The following is an 18727-nucleotide window of genomic DNA, read 5'->3' as shown; positions in this document are numbered from 1 at the left end:
AGTGACTCCCAAAGGGGCTTCAGCAGGTTTTAAAGAAGGATAGATGAATGTGATTTGTACTTTTTCAAGTTTACGCTTTGAGTTTCCAGCACAGTGGTCAGTCTTTTCTAGATTTTTTTTACGCGACACTGTAGTGAACCGCATCAGGGTTCACTAGCAAGCAAATCAAGACCCTTATTTGTAAATACAATATTTTAAATAAAAATAACTCAAAATTAGGCTATTCACAGAAATGATTAAGCCTTATAAAAACTAGATTAATTATATTAACTAATTACAGGTCATGAATACTTTATCACACAAAAGATTTATCACAAAGAAACTAAAAAAGAAGGTAGAGGCAGAAATATAATATCTATATGCAGAATAGTGAAGTACTGTATTAATGAAGGATGTCACAAGAGTCAAAGTTTACCAGGTCTTGCACTTGAGTTGACGGAATTAAATTACAGCCAAAACTGAGTCAACTCCAACACTTTGGAAAGTATTTTATTGTTTTTAAGTTGGAGACAGAACTGCAACTGCAACTGCAATACATTGCAGCTCTAAAGCAAAGTTTGATACTTTTGGGGAAAAAGGACAGCAAAGAGACAAAAACACAATTCAAAACCTGTTCTGGGTTGATTTCTATGCGTCAGCTCAGATCAAACAGAAACACAAGTGGGTTGTTGTAAAACTGTGTTGACTCTGTAATAATGCGGCACCAGAGCTAATAGAAGCCTCAAGCTAATCAGTCTGTGAAGGAAAAACATTATGAGCTCAATATTTTATGGCAAACAGACGAGTAAAACACTTTGTGTCACTGAAACTTTGCAGGCAGAGGTCTTTGGAGTTTACTCAGGTTGCTGCAAATATACACAGTCAAAGAAACATGATCCGTGCAACAGTAAATATGTTTCCATTTCATTGAAATACCTCTTACTATTTTCCCCAGCTACCGTTCTGCCTTTGCTTTTTACCTTACTGCATGTATGTTGTTTGATAGACGGTTAAAGGCTTTTGTAGAGAAGTATTCAGATCAGGTCCCCTCAACTGTCCCTGAAAATCAACAGGCTTTACAGACAGCCCCATGGCTCATACCAGTTTCAAAACAAATAGAAAAGAGAATGAAAAGGTCAAGGGGTCAATGTAAACGCTGCTTTCAGGCCTCATATGGCTTAGAAACCCAGAGATATCACAGACAGTATATGCGATCATTGAGCGGTACAAGGAGATAAGGATGCTTCACGAAGTTTATCCTGCACTGCCTTTGTTAGACAGGGGCAGTGGTGCCAGGGCATCTAATTTACAGCCGTAGGCCACAGAATATTAGCTGAAATATCAGATAAAAGGTAATGGTTTCACTCTGCTGCATAGCTCGCTCAGACAGTTACTTCTTGGAACAATATCCTGGCGTCCATGTGAACATATAAACTAGTTGCACTTTTGATTTCAGGGAGAGTTGTGAGGCTTTATATCACAAAGAGAATATAAGCCTTTAGACAAGCAGAGCACTCGTATCTCTGCTTTATGGTCCAATTAAATGGACGACAGACCGAATCTGCGCATGCATTCCAGACAAATGGTGTGTACTCTGTGGTGCACGTTGTGCAAGTGTGTGAATAACACATCCACACAGTAATCTTAGTGCTCTTTTCACCCTGTAGGCATCGTTTCTTTGATCTCCCTGGCTGTTCTCTCCTACGAGCGCTACAGCACCATGATGACCCCCGCTGAGGCAGACTCCTCCAACTACCGCAAAATCTCCCTGGGCATCATCTTGTCTTGGGGTTACTCCCTTCTGTGGACTCTGCCTCCGCTCTTTGGCTGGAGCCATTATGGTCCAGAGGGTCCAGGGACCACCTGCTCGGTCGACTGGACGGCTAAGACGGCCAATAACATATCATATATCATCTGTTTGTTTGTCTTCTGCCTCATTGTGCCCTTCATGGTGATCGTCTTCTGCTACGGAAAGCTACTGTATGCAATCAAACAGGTAAGTGGCAGGCCAATAACTGATCTATTTTCAGATGCTCTTAGATGTCTGTGTCCTTTCTATGACCATTTATCAAATTTTACCAGGGTCAAGACATGCCACCCACTTTTTCTTCACTTTTCTGGCATAAAGAATGTAGTTTATGAGCTGTATCCACTTAATGAAATTAAGCACACATACTGATGTAAAAGTTTTAAGTTTGTAAAACTTTGCAAAAAGATTAGAGCATTTTGAAGGTGCTTTGTTACCAAAACAGATAAAAACTGCTGTCAATAACAGACTGTCTTTATAAGGGCTATATGACTAAAAAGTAGACAGTATGTGTGCAAAGTGGCATGGATTGATGCTGCATTTCAGGAGATGTCAACAAAAAATTGGGAGCTGGAAAGATGATGCGATTTTCCCTAAAAAAAAACTAGGACCGGGTTGCTGCAAAAGCATTAGTCGATTGGACAAATATAGGTGTCTGGAATGGTGGTTTGTAGGGAACCCAAGTATAAGACATGGCTAAAAAAAAGTCATAAAATGAATTCAAACTCAACTGAAACAGGTAAAGGATGCATTCAACTGGACATATTTGGTTTGATTAAAGTGAACTAGAACTTTGTTTCCCTCAATATTCTGGAACAAATTTTCAGTTTAAATGCACAGTGGACCCAGGAACTGCTCTCTGACCCATTTTTCAAGATGGTCTTGGTTTGTTACCAATAACTGAGCTCTGGTTCGCTCTGAGTTTTTCTCAGTCGTAATAGGCTGCATGCTCGGAGCGGAACAAATGCACGGCTATGTCCACCATGGCCGGGTGTTATGACATGTAGCCAGAGTAGGAAGTTAGCAACCATGAGCCATGGACAAACATGGAGCAACGACGAGACACAGCAACTCATTAAAGTGTGGTCAGATGAATACAGGCTCATTAAAACAACTTTTGACGTGATACACATTGCTTCTCACTAACCGCGGTTACATGGACAGAATATCTTGATCGGATCAATGGTCGGATTAAAATTCACCCATGCACATGGGATCAGAAAACCTTTTTCCGATTACAACATGTGCAGTAGTGTTAAAAACTCCCGAAAGAGGAAGTAGGTCCCGTTCTAAACAAACAGCTGCCACAGACATTTATTTTATGCAGCAGCTCGGTAATATACGAGACGATCTTCCAAACGTGCTTTTATTGATGTCATGAATAGTATGAAGCGCCTGTTCGCTCATCATTGTATTTAATCCGTGTGATCAGTGCTGGAAGAAGGGTTAGGACAGGCTATAAACACAGGCTAACAACATTAGCCTGACACAAAATCCTGGACCATGAAACCCTGCAATCTGCATCTTGGCTGCACGTAAATGTCTGGGAATAACATCAGCCTTTATTTTGTCGGGACACGACTGGAAACACAAATCCACGTGATTGTTTGAACCATTCTAAGGACTGAGCGACATTTATTTCTGCTTCCCCAAAACCGCTGCGTGTGCTGGCGGATCCACCTGAGTCCTGGAGCCGCTAACCCAGAGCGGCGGGACGGCTCGCAGTCTGAATTCTCCCACACATAACAAAACAACAAAACGCACATGTAACAAAGCATCCTCCTCCCATCAGACACGAAGTTATTAATCCAGCTCCTCTGCTCACTCGGGTGCCAGTGGCCCGAGTGAGCGTCGGGGGGCACGAAGCGCTCCTTCCCCGGATCTCCCTCATGAGGGGTGAAAGAGAGGGGAGATCCAGCGGGGCGAGAGCGGAGCGGCGCTTTACACCGGGCGTCTGCAGAGCAGCTGGTCGGTCCCGTATGAGCTCCAAAGCTTTCTCTCAGCGAAACACCGTCTATGCATGACGTAAACCAGAGCAGTAGTGACACACGATCGGAATGACCATTTACATGCTCCACGATCGGATAAACAATCGGTATAACCCACCTATCTCGATCGGAAAGAAATTCTGATCCGAACAAGTCTGACCGGGGCAGAGTATTCCGAACGGCGCGTTTACGTGACGCATTTTCTTTCCGATCAGGCGTTCTTCCCGATTACTTTTGCCCATGTAAACGCGGCTACCGTTTTCCTGACAATCAGCGTACCTTCTTAGTTGTCTCCTCAGCAACCGCCTTGCAGCATCCCTCTGCCGAACCAAAGTAAAAAGTGTTGTACCTGATGTTCATACAGACATTCAAAATTGGTCAGCAAAATATAAAGTTTGATTCAGTGAACTATCCGGACAAGGATTGTAAAGTGCAGGACTTTGTTCTTTCTGTGGTTACTTTGCCTTGCACTCATTATTCCTTGCCTATGGCTGAAGAGATTTTTAGTCACGTTGATTTGTTTACAAGCTTTGGTTTGTAACAGAGTCGTCCGCTCGACGGCAGTCTGAATAGAGAGCAAACGCAAGGTTCAGGACTCAATCCAGACCAATTTAAGCGAACTTGGCCCAGACCAACAGACTTTTCTTGCCTGAATACACCCAAAACGATGGAAAATTTGAAATAGATGATAAAACAAACAGTATAAGAATGATAAACTGAAAAGCATAGGGTGAAATACACCAAGGAGCAATCAACTAATAAAATAAACAATTGCAAATGATTGAAACAATGTTTTCACAAAATTATAAAACTTCAATGGATTTTAAGTATCCGTATGCACTATAAATATTTTATAGCAAACTTTTCAGGTAGTATATTATGGGCCATATTCTGAAACACAAATAAAATTCAAAAGTTGTTTTTTTTGTATGAATTTCCTAGCCTCCATTACTAGCAATTCATTTTCCCCCCAGAATTACTGCTAAATCATTTTTTTTTATAAATCATAACAAACATTTTGGTAATGCATAAATCCTACAGTCATGTCGATAACTAATGGTTCTTCTATTGATTGGTAGCAAGGAAAAAAATGACACATCATTGTTTACAAAATGGGGAGTCATGCTTTTATGAAGTTTTGTATAACTTCAAATTCACAGTTACGTTGTCCACTGTGTAATTTTTAATGAGTTGTCTTTGAATGCACCACATAACCAGCTCTGCCTGTACTAAATTAGTTAAGAAGAAGTTTGCAGCAATCTGCCTTCATCTTATCTGTCATTGAATTTTACATGCACACACCATTGTTGTCTGTTTTTAAAAGCAGCACAGAGATTCTGCTTGATGAACCAAAAACTTTCACATTTTGATTAATTGGTCCATAACCTCTTTTAGTCTCCAGTAGTGCAGCTACGCTGTTTCCTGTCCCAGGCAAGTCAATTGAATCTAAGACCAGCTTACAAAGAACAAAATTAAACCATGCTTGAATAAGCTGCCCTGTAAGCAACCTAGTGTCTTATTGCCTCTTAAAAGCTTGTCCTAAGATTCTGTTGTGATTTTGTGGTGCAGTTTTGTCATTTAAGCACCTCTTGGTCACAAAGGAAACTTGTTTGTCCTCAATGGCCGCGTGTTTTGTACGTAAAACCCAAAAATATACATAAAAAATTGAGTGGCAACACATGAACTTAATCGTTTTGAACATAGAAGCCCGAAACACGCATACACACGCGTTTACATAGACTTTTTTTCAAGTGGTTGCATGAACCTGCATTTCCGAGCCCAGTGTGAACGTAGCATCGGTCTGTTGAAATAGATTTATTTATGTATATCTAAATAATCCACAATTTGTAGATTTTATGTAACTTCACCTTGATAATTCCCCGCACCTCAATTTTCTGACAATTTAAAACATACTATTAAACTCTTTTGAGCTGTTCTTTGTACTCGACATCTTTAAATGGGTAAACGATAACTTGGATAGTTAGAATGTTTAAAAACTTTAGACCAAAGTGTACATACTAAAGAAAATCCCATAACGGACTAAAACTGGTTGGCTGGGATTTTCTGATGCTCCCATTTCTAAAATCAATTTCTCAAGTCTGGTTATTCCTGTTTATCTGACATTTGTGGGAATGTTTAATGAGCTGGTTGTTGTGATCCTACATTCAGTGCAAACCCCCTGTACCCTTCAAATGGTGAACGAAGAAGACTCTGGTCACACCTCTTTTCATAATGCAGCGTGAAAGGGTGAGCTTGTAAAATATTTACACACCACCGTTAGATCTGTGAATGCACAAAGTTAGTGGGAATCATAAATCAAAAGGCAAAAAACAAAAACTTTTTTTTGACAATCTTGGCGTAAAAGGGCTTAATAAATACTCAGCTATGATTGCCTGTTTGAACAGAAAATTTAGCTATTCGCTCGCATTTTTTGTCCTGCTTGAGATCAAAAATAGCAAGAGGTAGCCACCGTCTCCTCACATTGCCATGCTAACCTGACTGGAAAACTCAGAGCAGAACATTCCTGGATGTGTGAATGCTCTCGTTGCCTCCTGGGAAGGCATAAAGCACGCACACACAGCAATTCACTTTATAAGAGCAGGTCTCTGACCAATTTTGGAGGATTACATCTCCGTCAGACTCTGTAAGTATTGTATTTTCCCAGACATATAATTACTTATATGTGTGTTTGGCTCTGACACTACTGTGCAAGAAGACAAATTACAATTAATCTAATAACTCCAACAACGGCTGTATTTCTTTCAGTCTTTTCCTTTATTTGGACTATTTGCTTGTCTGAAAGCCCACACAGTTCTTTGTGAAAGTGACAAAAGAAGCCCTGGAAAGTAATAGCGCTTAGTACCCTTTCACTTTTTGTCTTTGTCTGCTTTTATCTACTTATTTTTTCCACTCGCATATCTACTGAATGTCAGCTTCAGGTTCTTTGTTTCTGCCGCTCTGCTTTTCCTCTTCTTTGTGCATGTTTGCCGGTGTGCTTTTAAAAAAAATCTGTGCTGCTTTTAATGACCCACCATGTTGTTTACCATTTCACTCAGAATGACCATAACATGCAAACCAATTGCTGTAAATCCAGCAGTTATTTTTTTATACTTTGAAAGAAGTAGACAAAGAAAGAAAGAAAGAAAGAAAGAAAGTGAAAGGTTGACACTCAGAAAACTATCAGATTGATTGCAGATGGTTGAAAGTGTCAGCGTTTCCCTTCCAATGATCAGTAAATGCAGCTTTTATTTTTGCACAAAAAACGTTATCACAGGAAAAAAGTTTTTCATGTTCTTAGAAAAAAAATCTGCACTTTCTGGCTCAGTGATAGATATAAATAAGGAGTGCCCACACTTTTTTGGCATGTGCGCTACTTTTGAGACAACAAGCTCCAAAAGATCTTGTATTGTATGCATGTATTCATGAATGTTGAATGTTTTTTATATATATATATACACATTTATGCGCCGGAAGTAGAAAGAGAGCAAAAAGAAAGTGCGATCAATGTAGTTAAACACAGTGATGTAGATTTCAGTGGATGTTCGATTGGCCGTTCTGCTTGTCACTTAAATTATGTATTTCAAAGGGAGGATGACGATTCGCAGAAGGATTTAAAAAATATATATTTCTACCGGTTGATCTTGATCGACGTAATGAGGACCCCAATATAAATTAATGTGTGACTACAGAATCACACAAAACTTGTTTGTATTTCAATATCTAATGAAACTGGTAGAAAATAATAGATGGTGGTAATCGACCAACACTGGGTTCTTAAGAAACAGTTCAAGACAAAACAAAGCTTCTTTCAAGCTCAGACTTAAATTCTGTTGCTTAAAGCTTCTCATTTTTACCAATCATTTCCCTGTCTTTTGTGTTCTAGTCCCATTGTAGATGTCGAAGACCTCATATTCTGCCATCATATTGTGATTGCATAAACCAGCATAAGAAATGAACAACATTTTCATTTTGGGCTCTGTCTTTTGTTTATTTGTTCTGCTAAACCCAGAATCACAACAATTGGATGCATAGAGCTACGTTCAAACCCCTCTCAGCAACTGCTCTACATGAAAAGTCTAAATAAACCTCAGTGTTCAAGACTCTTGCATTCACGCATAGCTACACAAGCTTCTACAACCATTTTCAAGCTCTACGTACAAACTTGTGGCCATTGAATGCACTTTGACAGTTAAACCAGGTCAAACCCTGACCAATCAGGGACTTGGATTAGTAGTAACGTATGGCTGGCATCCCCTTTAATTCACGGAAGTGCCAACCGCTTGAACGTTGATCTTTAAAGAGAAATTAATGATTGCAATTTGTGCCCGACTGGAATTATGTGACATTAAGTCTTTCATATATCGGAATAGAGTTATGAAAGAAAAATCTGGAGCAAGATTTGTGCCACTTTGACATTTTGTACCAAGCCTCTTTCAACTGTAGGTGGCGATTATGTGCTAGTAAACAGTTGAAAATGAAAAAGAAGAAGCCCCTCCCTGCTTGTTCATTTTAAACACCATGAGCCAAGTGCAAGTTTAAGAAAACGCATTTAGCGCGTTCCTAAACGCGCATCAAATGCCCAGTGTGTATGCAGCTTAAACCTTTTGTGTATGTGCTTTTTGGATGTGTTTGAGCTACTGCCACACTCTCTAACCCAAGACACTTGGCAAAAACACACCAACATTTTATTCTAATTAATAGGCATCAAAATATATAACTTGTCTATTGCTTTAATTTGGGCAGTTTTACACATACCCCATGCAATGTGCTTGAATACCTCAAGGGATATATGTACCTCTGTTTGGTAATCACTGATTTAAATGTTCATAATCTAAAAGTTTAAAAACCCCAAATTCAGTGTTAAACAATACTCTGAACAAAATCTATTTTTTCAGAGTATTGATGTCACATTCTAATCAAAACATTTGCACCGATTCCCTGGGACTTTAAATTGTCCTTCAATCAGGATTGACTGGTCAGGCTTTTATGAGCATGTCAGCTGACTTATATGTTATCCAGAAGATGATTGCTGACAAGGAAGGTCAGATTCAAAAGGTCAGTCCTAAAGAATTTCCAAGTATTTTTAATATGTAGAAACACAATATTAGAAAAATGAAAAAGTTACTCGAACAAACAAGAATCTTTAGACATTCACAAAGTGTGAACTATTGCTGTAGTCAGAGTCCTAAGAACCCTCAAGCACAAATGTATCCAGGCCATGGACTTCAGCTGTCACATTGTTTTGTGACAGGTCACCTTGGAACCTGATGCAACTTGAGAGGCATCTTACCACATGCTGTCCTATTAAATATAAATCAGTTACATAAACGCTTGTTTTTGCGTTACTTTGGGTGTAAGGATTAGTTTCGGAGTTGGACATATTTTAAGGCTTTTTTCTTTAAAATCAGGGCTTGCTATCAGAACAGTCATCAAGTTGGACAGACTTTACTTTGGCAGAAAAATAGATGTGACTTGCATTTTCACATTTCTGTTGTTGCACTACAATTACACAAGCTATGAGTTTGATGTTTGTAGGCTAAAGGAAGACTTGAGACTTCCCTCGGAAACTGATGAAAGACACAAAACAAATCTTGTAGTAGCGGAAACAACTCCTTACTGGAAAATAATTTGAAATGATTCATTGAATGCAAATGTGACAGTATGTCCAGAACAACCTATCCCATATGCAAGTAGTAACATAAAAAGTAAAATAAATTACTTTATTCATTTTTATTTTTGCTCTTAACTTTAGTTGGTTGCAGCACTGGACCATTGGTCTTTTCCAATACATCACTACTCCTTCAGTCACTATTGCAAACTAAACATGATGCCTAACTGCAAAAGGATATATTAAATATTCCACACTATAAGTCGCTCCAGAGAATAAGTTAGAGGAGCAAAAAATTTAAAAAAGCATAATAAAGATGAAAAAAAATCATATATAAGCCGTACTGGAATATAAGCTGCACCATTTGGTTTTAGACTCCTTTTGATCAGAGTTAGTAGGCTTCTTCATCTGCATTGCTTTTAATGGCAAATACTGACACACACATCTACAGTGCCCTCTAGTGGTTATTGATGAGAAAACAATTAACAAAGGAGCCTTTTTATTTTCAAAATAATCACATTGAAGTTGCACCCGAGTATAAGTCGCGCCCTGGCCAAATTATGCGAAAAACTTGACTTACACTCCAGAAAATACGGTATGCTTACAGGCAAAAAAAACATATTTAAGGGGGTAAAACGTACCTACGTGGCCCTGAAAACCTTCAACAATAAAGACGTGATGTAACATGATCGCAAAAAGTTTTCCAGGAACCTCTGCTGTAGTAGACTCACAAAGATACATCATATCTGTTGAGCATAAAATGAGATAGATTAAATCAGAGTACAGAAGAAAAAATGTCGATAAACACATTTATCAAGTGGTCCTTGGTTAGATATCCAGCCGTCTCACCCTTGTCTCAGCATCTTTACCCGTGGACTGAATTCGTTATGTGACTCACGGGTCCCCCTGGATTTTCAAACCATGCTCTCTCAAGTGCTACAACTTTTCCTCAGCATCCTTAATGTGACACATGCGTGGGCAGGCTGAGAAATGAAGATATCAAGTATAAGTGAAGGTGGCAGAGAGATGAAAGAGTTACTATGAAGGGGAAGAGGCATGCGAATGATGGTTTGTGACTCCCAGAGCCCTGGTTTTGACCTGCTTTTCACCAGATGCAGTGACCTTGTGCTTATCGCGTGTTTTTCATCTTGGGCTTTAGAAAGACTTTTCCCTGAGGAGCTCCCCACAAACAGCACAATTCATATACACACACAATAATGCCAAAGTATTAGCCAAATCATCCAAATAATTGATGTCAGGTGTTACAATCATGGAATTTCCACAATATTTAATATTCCAATGTCAACCAGTATTATAACATAGTGGAAGTAATTGGGGATGACAGCAACTAAGCCAAGAAGCAGTAGAACTGACAAAGCAGGGTCAATATATGTCAGGGTTCATAGTACACAGAGATCACCAACTTTATGCAGTTAATCACTACAGAATCTGAACTCCAGGTGGCCCTCAAATTACCTCAGGAACTGTATGTAGAAAGCTTCATGGGATGGATTTTAATGGCCGAGCACACTACCACTGAATCCTAAAACAGTGGAGACACATTGTCTGGAGTGACTAATCCCATTCTCCATCTGGCAATCTGATGGATGAGTCAGGGTCTGGTGGTTTCCATGGGAACGGTCCTGGTCTGACCACATTGTGCCAAAGTGCGAAGTTTGTTGGAGAAAACATTATGGTGTGGATTTTACTCTCACCAGGAGCTTGGCTTGGTCCCTTAGCTTCAGTGAAAAAAAGAAGAAGAAGATAAAAAATAAAACACAAAAAAAGTTTGAATGCTTTAATTTACCAGTAGATTTAGACAATTCTGTGCTAGGAAGTTGGAGGAAAAGTCTGGGTGTGGTCTCTTCCTGTTCCAATATGTGTTCAATATATATTTTGAAAATGGCTTCATATTAAAGTTGACTTTTTGGTTTTAAAAAGAATGTAGTAGTTTCACTATACAGTTAATGTCTCAAATGTTGCATGTTTTTATATAAATGTTCTTGCTACATCCTCATGAAGCATAGTCAAGATTATTTGTCTCACCTGAGGTCCCCTGCACTTTAACCTTGCATTGCCAGTTCGTAGTGGTTTATCTTCTCATTCTAGTGATCTTTAGGTCTTGTCTAGTTCTGGTTTCTGACCAAGCCAACTCACCACGTCTCTACCTTGTCCTCGATATCTTCTGTCATTGTTCAAGTTATTTTGAACAAAGGGAACCAAGTTGCCTGGTCTGCAACTAGGTTCTCCATTACAGACCTAGTTTCCATCCTTGGACCAAAGCGCCTGTGAATGCCCCTGTTAATCGATCCAACTCCTGATCAAGTTATCGAGAGTTCCAGCGCTGTCCACCTAGCATCTCCACTGTCTATGGCTGTCTGTGTATCTCCGCTGCCTGTCAGAGTTGTGGGACTACAACTCAAATGGGCTGTCCACTTCCTGTTTGGATTGCAGACTCTTCCTCACCTTTATGTCCTACCAGCATTCCTCCACTGCCACCTTCAGAAAAGTAGAGATCCAACTTCTGCCATCTAGATTTATTGACAAATCTTTATCAAGTCAAAAGTTTACATACATTTCATTAATATTTGTTTCTACCACCTTTTAACTGCAGTTGTCTGTACAGTACTCATTTCACTGTTGATAATGATGCATTCTAACATCTTCAGCCAGCATCTTCACAACATCTTTTGCCTTCGTTCTTGGGTTGTCCTGGACATATCAAACCAAAGTACGTTCATCTCTGGGAAACAGAACCCATCTCCTTCCTCTGCGTTACAACGGCTGGACACTCCCATAATGTTTATACTTGCGTACAATTGTCTGAACAGTTGAACATGGCTCCTTCAGACATCTGGAAATCGCACCAAATGATGAACCAGACTTATGCAAATCCACAATTGTCATCCTAATATCTTGACTGATTTCTTTTGACTGTCCCATGATGTTTTACAAACAAGCACGTGTATTTCAAATGTGCCCTAATATATATCCACAGTTGTGTTTCTAATCAACTTAAATGCTGTCTATAAATGTATCAGAAGCTTCCAAAGAAAATACATCATCATCTGGGGTTTAAAGGCATAGTGTGTGTAAACCTTTGACTTTGATAATAGTATAAAAATTGTCGGAAAAAACCCCTGGTCTCAGTATTCTGACATTTAGCAAATTTAAATAATTTAGTTATTTGTAATTGATCTAAATCATGATAAGTTTACTTTTATGCCATATCTGACGGTGAGAAAAAAAAAGCATAAGTGTGTTTTTATGTGTTGTATGTAAAAGCTGAAACGCATGTAAACAGAAAAGAGGAAGATGCTTGAAGGCATTCTTTCAAATACTGCAAAGAGAAGAGCTTTGGTTGTAGACAGATTTGAAGGCTGCTGATGCATCTGCTAACATCAGATTCAATGATTCTTTAAGATGATCAGATAAAAAGTGGCTCACTGACCACATTTTTAAGACGTTTTCTTTCTTTGGAACTACAGATGACTTTTATTTTCTACATTTAATTTAAACAAATAGGATTCCGTCTTGACCCTGAATGCTCTTGTGACCCTTCATCCGGATCTGCGCGTCTCCATCACACAGCTAAAATTTAAATGCAATAATCCTAATTGAGATCAATTCCTGCTCTGTGCTCACACAAAGAGGCAATGTTTGATGAATCTGACTTGACTAATGTTTTTCAAAATGGCCCATTTTGGTGGTATGTTACAACACTTAAACAACTGGTCTCAGGTTCCTCTCTATTTCTGACGTCTGCTATTTTTTGGAAACCTTCATGACCCCCAATGCTACTCTAAGAACCATTGTAAAAAAATATAACACTAAGCATTTGCACACAATTCTCTCTGACACCACAGGGGTGGATCAGTAGCAGAGACAGCTGTGGGGGGAATAAAAAAAGCTTTTTAAGGAATTGAATAGAAAAGTGCTGACTTTTGCTTTTGATGAGTTTTGAGTGTAATTGGCATGTTTTAGGGGTTTTTACTGTACATTAAATTTATTTTTCAGGTTGATTCGAAGAAGAAATTTGTCTTTTATTCATGAGTGCTTTAAGTGGCTCATTACCTTGCCAGTCCTTCATTTTTCCTCACTCTATGTTCTTTCTTTGCTCTGCAAACATACGTTAATGACCTTATTTCAGACTTTGTAGTGAACCTTTTGACTGAATGTTGGAGCTCTTTTTTTGGTTTAACATCTTCACTTATTTACGCTTTGACTGCCATTCTTAAATGTTAATTTTTTCTAATCTTGCAGCTTTTTTTTCCCTTTTCATGAGCAGGGACAACTCCTGGTTTTCTTACCTGCTCTTTCATTCTTTTCAAAGCCCTTGCACTCTCTTTCTCAATCTCCCATCCCTGGTGTGCCCCACTCACAGGTTTTCCCCATCTTAACGCACCATTATCGTTCATCTTCTTCACCTTGGTTGTTGCAGTTACCATTATCACTTCACTTCTATCTCCACCCCTCATCACCTTTGTGGTGAAGCAACCAAAGCACACAGTTTGGATAATAAAGAGAAAAAGCTTGTAATTAAAGCAAAGGGAGTAAACAAGATAAGGCTCTACACCTTTGTTTTATTTCAAATATTCTCAAAAAATTATGTTTGAAAAAAACCCCAGAATATAACCTTGTAAATTATGCTTTTTTTCAAAGGAGTGTGTGACCTAATATAATTTCAAAAAGATGTATGTATTATGTTTAGCTTGTTTTTTTCTTTTCAGGAGCAGCAGGGTATTGCTAAAATAGACTTAAGGACCCAATCCAATGAAAATTGTGTTTTTGATGTTTTGAACATGTTCTTGTGAAAATTTTCTCTTGATGGAGGACATATGTATAGAAAATTAAGCTTAAAAATGTGTTTCTGAGTAAATTTTTATTCAAATGGTTGTGAATTAGGAACAGATGAAAAAAAAATCATTTGAAAAAGCTTGTAGTTATTACGTAGAAGCTACAATCAGCAGGTCACAAGCTCGTTCCATTCCGATGCATCCATTTGCAGAAAAACAGATCCATGTACATCTTAATTTTCCTCGTCTGAGCTGGAATCTGGCTCAAAACTGTACTGCTGATAGCCATGATAGCTCCATTATTCCTCGCCATTTTTGTTGCACTGCTTATGTTAGGCTGGGGTTGTAAGGGGCTGTAAGATAGCAGAAGAGAGTGTACACAAAGGGATGATGGGAAATGAAGACCCACTCTCAACAGTTTCGCCACAACGCAGTGAACTACCTCAGCTTTACAGGAACCGACAAAGGTTTTTTGATTTTGTCTTAAAAAGGGTATAACCATAATTAAAAGACTGCAGGGAATGCTTCAGAATCATACTTTAATAATTGTCCAATAGGGAGACAGTTTGGATAATGTTGTCATTGACATTATTACTGTAATAGCAAAAGGGTTATTAGTTTACGCAGTTAATGCAATAGATGGGGATTTCCTCAGAACACTGTATGTAATCATTGATATTTAGAGTCTATTAAAAGAAGGTTAAAGATTTGAAAGGAAGCTGCTTTAGATTTAACAATTCACTCATTGGTGTGATGAGCATCTGAAATTCCCTGTTCTCGTGATTCAAGATAAAAGCTGTTGTCGAACCACCAGTGAGGAAAAAAACGGAGACAGATGTGAATATCTGAAATCGACAACTCTGTTTATTGTTGGTTTTCGGGTGTTATGTTTATTCCTATTATGAAAAAGAGCCAATTTTGTAATCTGGCACAGAATAGCACAGGAATCCTTTTTTTTTGAAACATTGGAAGAAAAATGTCTTCCATTTCAAATGCAATGTTATGCAAAATGGTAAAAAATTTTAGCCAACAGCAGGAAATAATATTATTACTATGTGTTGTCTGTGTGCAGAAGTTAAAAAGGGTTCAAAAGTGCAGTTTTTTTTATATATATACAATGGGCTTACTTTTATGTTCAGAGCTTTCACACAAGGGTTATTTTCCAGTTTTATGACAGGCAAAATATCTGTATCTGGTTTGCAAAATTATGCGAAGTGTGTATATATAGGATGTGCGCAAGAAGAATGTGATTGGTGGTCATGTATCTGTGTGCTTTGATTGGCAGATTCTAACCGTTTCTTGGAACTTGAGCTCTGTTAAGTTCTACTTAACTTGTGCCCTACTGGGAATAAAAGCACAGCTTTAATTTTCCCCTGTTTTATTTAACCACACCTGGAGCAAAACCTTTTCTCGAGTAGTCTAAAAAAAAGTGTCAAACAGTTTAAATTTTGGACTATTCCATTCCATTGGGTATGCTGGTTATAGTTTGTTAAAAAGTAAATTGTTTCTGAGCTTAATTTTATGCCAATTGGAGGTCCCAGCAGGAACGACCCAAATCCTCTGTCAAGCATGGAGGTGGCAGGCAAGGTTATAATAGTTTCGTATTTTTTTATAAGTTTTAGTTTTTATTTCGTTTTGAAGTTTTGTTTTTAAATTTATTTAGTTTTAATTGGTTTTTAGAGGCAGCTTTACTAGTTTTTATTTTTTGAAATTGCTTCGTTTTAGTTTAGTTTTAGTGTTAGTTTTAGTTTTTTCTTTTTTTTGTAAATTAGGATATTTGTCAGGTGCATGATTCAAAATCACCAGAATAAGTATTGTATAATAAAAACTCAATCAAAGATCCATTTTGAAACACTTATTATTCAGAGGACAAAAGGACAACCATCCTTAAATTAAAATACAACAGCATTACGTTCCCTGCTCTCGCCTCTTTTTCGGGGGAGGGCGGGCGAGAGGCTAGCTTGTAGGTTGTGTTGATTTGCGTTTTTGTGTGCGCTTTTTAAATGTACTTTTCGTAGGGTTTTTTCCCTTTGAGGAGCGTTCCACAAATTTTGTCTCCTGCTTCGACTACAAGGCACTTACTTTTGTTTTCTACGCTGTTATATTCAAAAAAGTCCCAAATAGGACTCTCCCGCTTTCTCCCAACTTTTAATGCAGCCATCACGCTCATGTAAATGTCTATGACCACGCTAGCTGGCAGTGTCTGACAGACATCATGTGACGTCACAGACAACGTGATGCCGTAGGGTAGAGCCCTGCGCGGGACAATTTTCTTAATCCCGCTCCCGCCCGCTGAATTTCTGACCAATCCCGCCCGCTCCCGTAACGTATGCGTTACACTCCCGCCCGCACCCGCAATATGTATGTCCTCTCCCGCCCGCACCCGCAAAACTCAGAGAATTTATTCCCGCACATTGATTTTGTATCGTCTCCAGTCCCGCAGGAAAAAACACGTATTTGTATTGATATTATTTATTATTAAAGAGATTCATGTCCCTCCTCCAGCCTCATCTTTTCATGCATTCCTCTTTTGTGTAATTTGCAACTTAATTATTAAATATATTTTCACTAATCCTGTTCGGTTAAAAGTGTGCGTGTGTCCGTGCGCAGACAGACAGCCTGAAGCGCGCTGAACCAGCTGGTAAAGATGCAGGTCAAAGTCATTTGAATTTATGGAGGAAAAAAAAAACATTGTAATGGTTCAACAGAGCTGAAAATTTATGAATTTTTTTTTTCCTGACGGAAAAATACTTTTTTTTAGCTTCAGCCTTTTCCAGTTTTGCTGATTCGCAGATCTGAGAAGCATGCGTGACTCAGGATGAACCTCGTTTGAGTTTCTTTTCTACTTCATCAATTGACATCATGTCCCTGCCAGGCAACCTGCGCAGTGTTGCAGGATTGATTGACAGCTCTTTCATCCGTGTGCTGCGCTGTGGCGCCCGGACTCTCATGTCAACCTACGGTGACCGTATTTTGCGCTCTCTGTGTAGGACACATTGGGAGCGCGGTACGGTGGCCCAGAAGGGTCACAACACAACACATTAACTTTATACACAACACACTAACTTTACACACAACACATTAACTTTACACACAACACACTAACTTTACACACAACACATTAACTTTACACACAACACACGAACTTTACACACAACACATTAACTTTACACACAACACAATAACTTTACACACAACACATTAACTTTACACACAACACATTAACTTTACACACAACACATTAACTTAACACACAACACATTAACTCACAACACAACACAATAACTCACAACACAACACAATAACTCACAACACAACACAATAACTCACAACACAACACATTAACTCACAACACAACACATTAACTCATAGCCCAGAAGGGTCACAACAAAACACATTAACTTACCTCACAACACATTAACTCACAACGGAAGTAAAGCAGCAATTGAAGTGCTCTTATTCTGAAATTTCTACTGGGCTGAGCAGCTAACTACCTAACAGAAAGTGATGTCACAGTGAGCTGTGGAGGGAGCATGTTATTGCTACAAGAGAAGCTAGCAGCAGTGTTGCCAGAAACTTTGTCTGTACTACGGTTCTCCTTCCTCTAAACACACACAATATGAACGCACACTCCTCCCTCCGCTCTGACACCCCCCTCTGTCGCTGCACGCGCGCTCCTCTCTTCTCCTTTTTTCCGCTCCGTCCTGTGTGTGCGTGTGTGTTGGGGACTGCACGTGCCTGTGTGAGAAGACTGAGCGGAAAAAAGGAGAGGAGAGGAGCGCACGTGCAGCGACAGAGGGGGGTGTCAGAGCGGAGGGAGGAGTGTGCGTTCATATTGTGTGTGTTTAGAGCAGTGTTTTTCAACCTTTTTGGAGCCACGGCACACTTTAACCTTGACCAAAATCCCGCGGCACACCAGCATCCCAAAACAAAACAAAAAAGCAGAAACTCAGTCTGTTGGTCTGTTTTGATCTACACCCCCCCCCCCCCCCCCCCCCCCGGCAATCTGACGTGCATTTTTGTGATAATTGTGGCAGAAAAAGCAGAAAGTTGCAGATGTTTTTTTCTAAAAGATGTAATAAAAGTTAAGTTACATACAAACTGTATGTTCGTTGTGGTTTCAAGAAGTGTAACAAGAACGACTCATTGTACGCTGAGGCGCTGTCCCTTTAAGCCAATGCATCATGGGAGATGTAGTGTGAATACTGCGAGAAAACGGCAGAAAGACTCGTGTCTCTGAGCTTCATTGTTTTGTTCACTTGTTCCACGGTCTGATACCGGATTCTGTGGAAAGCTACACCGCTAAAGAAGAGCTTTAGCTGGTGTTTTTGTTGGAACTGAGAGACTTTATGAGAAGAATTGGAACAAGGAAGTGAAGACTTTAAACACTTCTGATTGGTCAGACTGATGACATGTGATTTAGCCTTCAAGAATGATTGGTGGAGTCGTGGAGACGGTGAAAGCTGCGGGACTTTTCAGAAAACAGTTATAGCTGCAGCTAAATCGCGTTACCGTCATTCTTATCAAAATGTCTTTAATAGAATCAAAT

General features: G+C 39.1%; 1 protein-coding gene across 1 annotated transcript in view; it reads left to right on the top strand.

The window, feature by feature from the left end:
* Positions 1-18727, top strand: part of LOC101168518 (vertebrate ancient opsin) — a 112692-nt gene that overhangs the window by 8913 nt on the left and 85052 nt on the right. Inside the window, exon 2 of the mRNA XM_023965347.2 lies at positions 1647-1975. Coding sequence (XP_023821115.1) covers positions 1647-1975 — 329 coding nt within the window. The remainder of the gene's footprint in view (positions 1-1646; positions 1976-18727) is intronic.

This window comes from Oryzias latipes, chromosome 17 (genome assembly GCF_053564925.1).
Source record: "Oryzias latipes strain Hd-rR chromosome 17, Olatipes_Hd-rR_3.1".
Taxonomy (NCBI): domain Eukaryota; kingdom Metazoa; phylum Chordata; class Actinopteri; order Beloniformes; family Adrianichthyidae; genus Oryzias; species Oryzias latipes.
The sequence above is the reverse complement of the archived record's forward strand: the minus strand, read 5'-3'. Positions and strand labels throughout refer to the sequence as shown.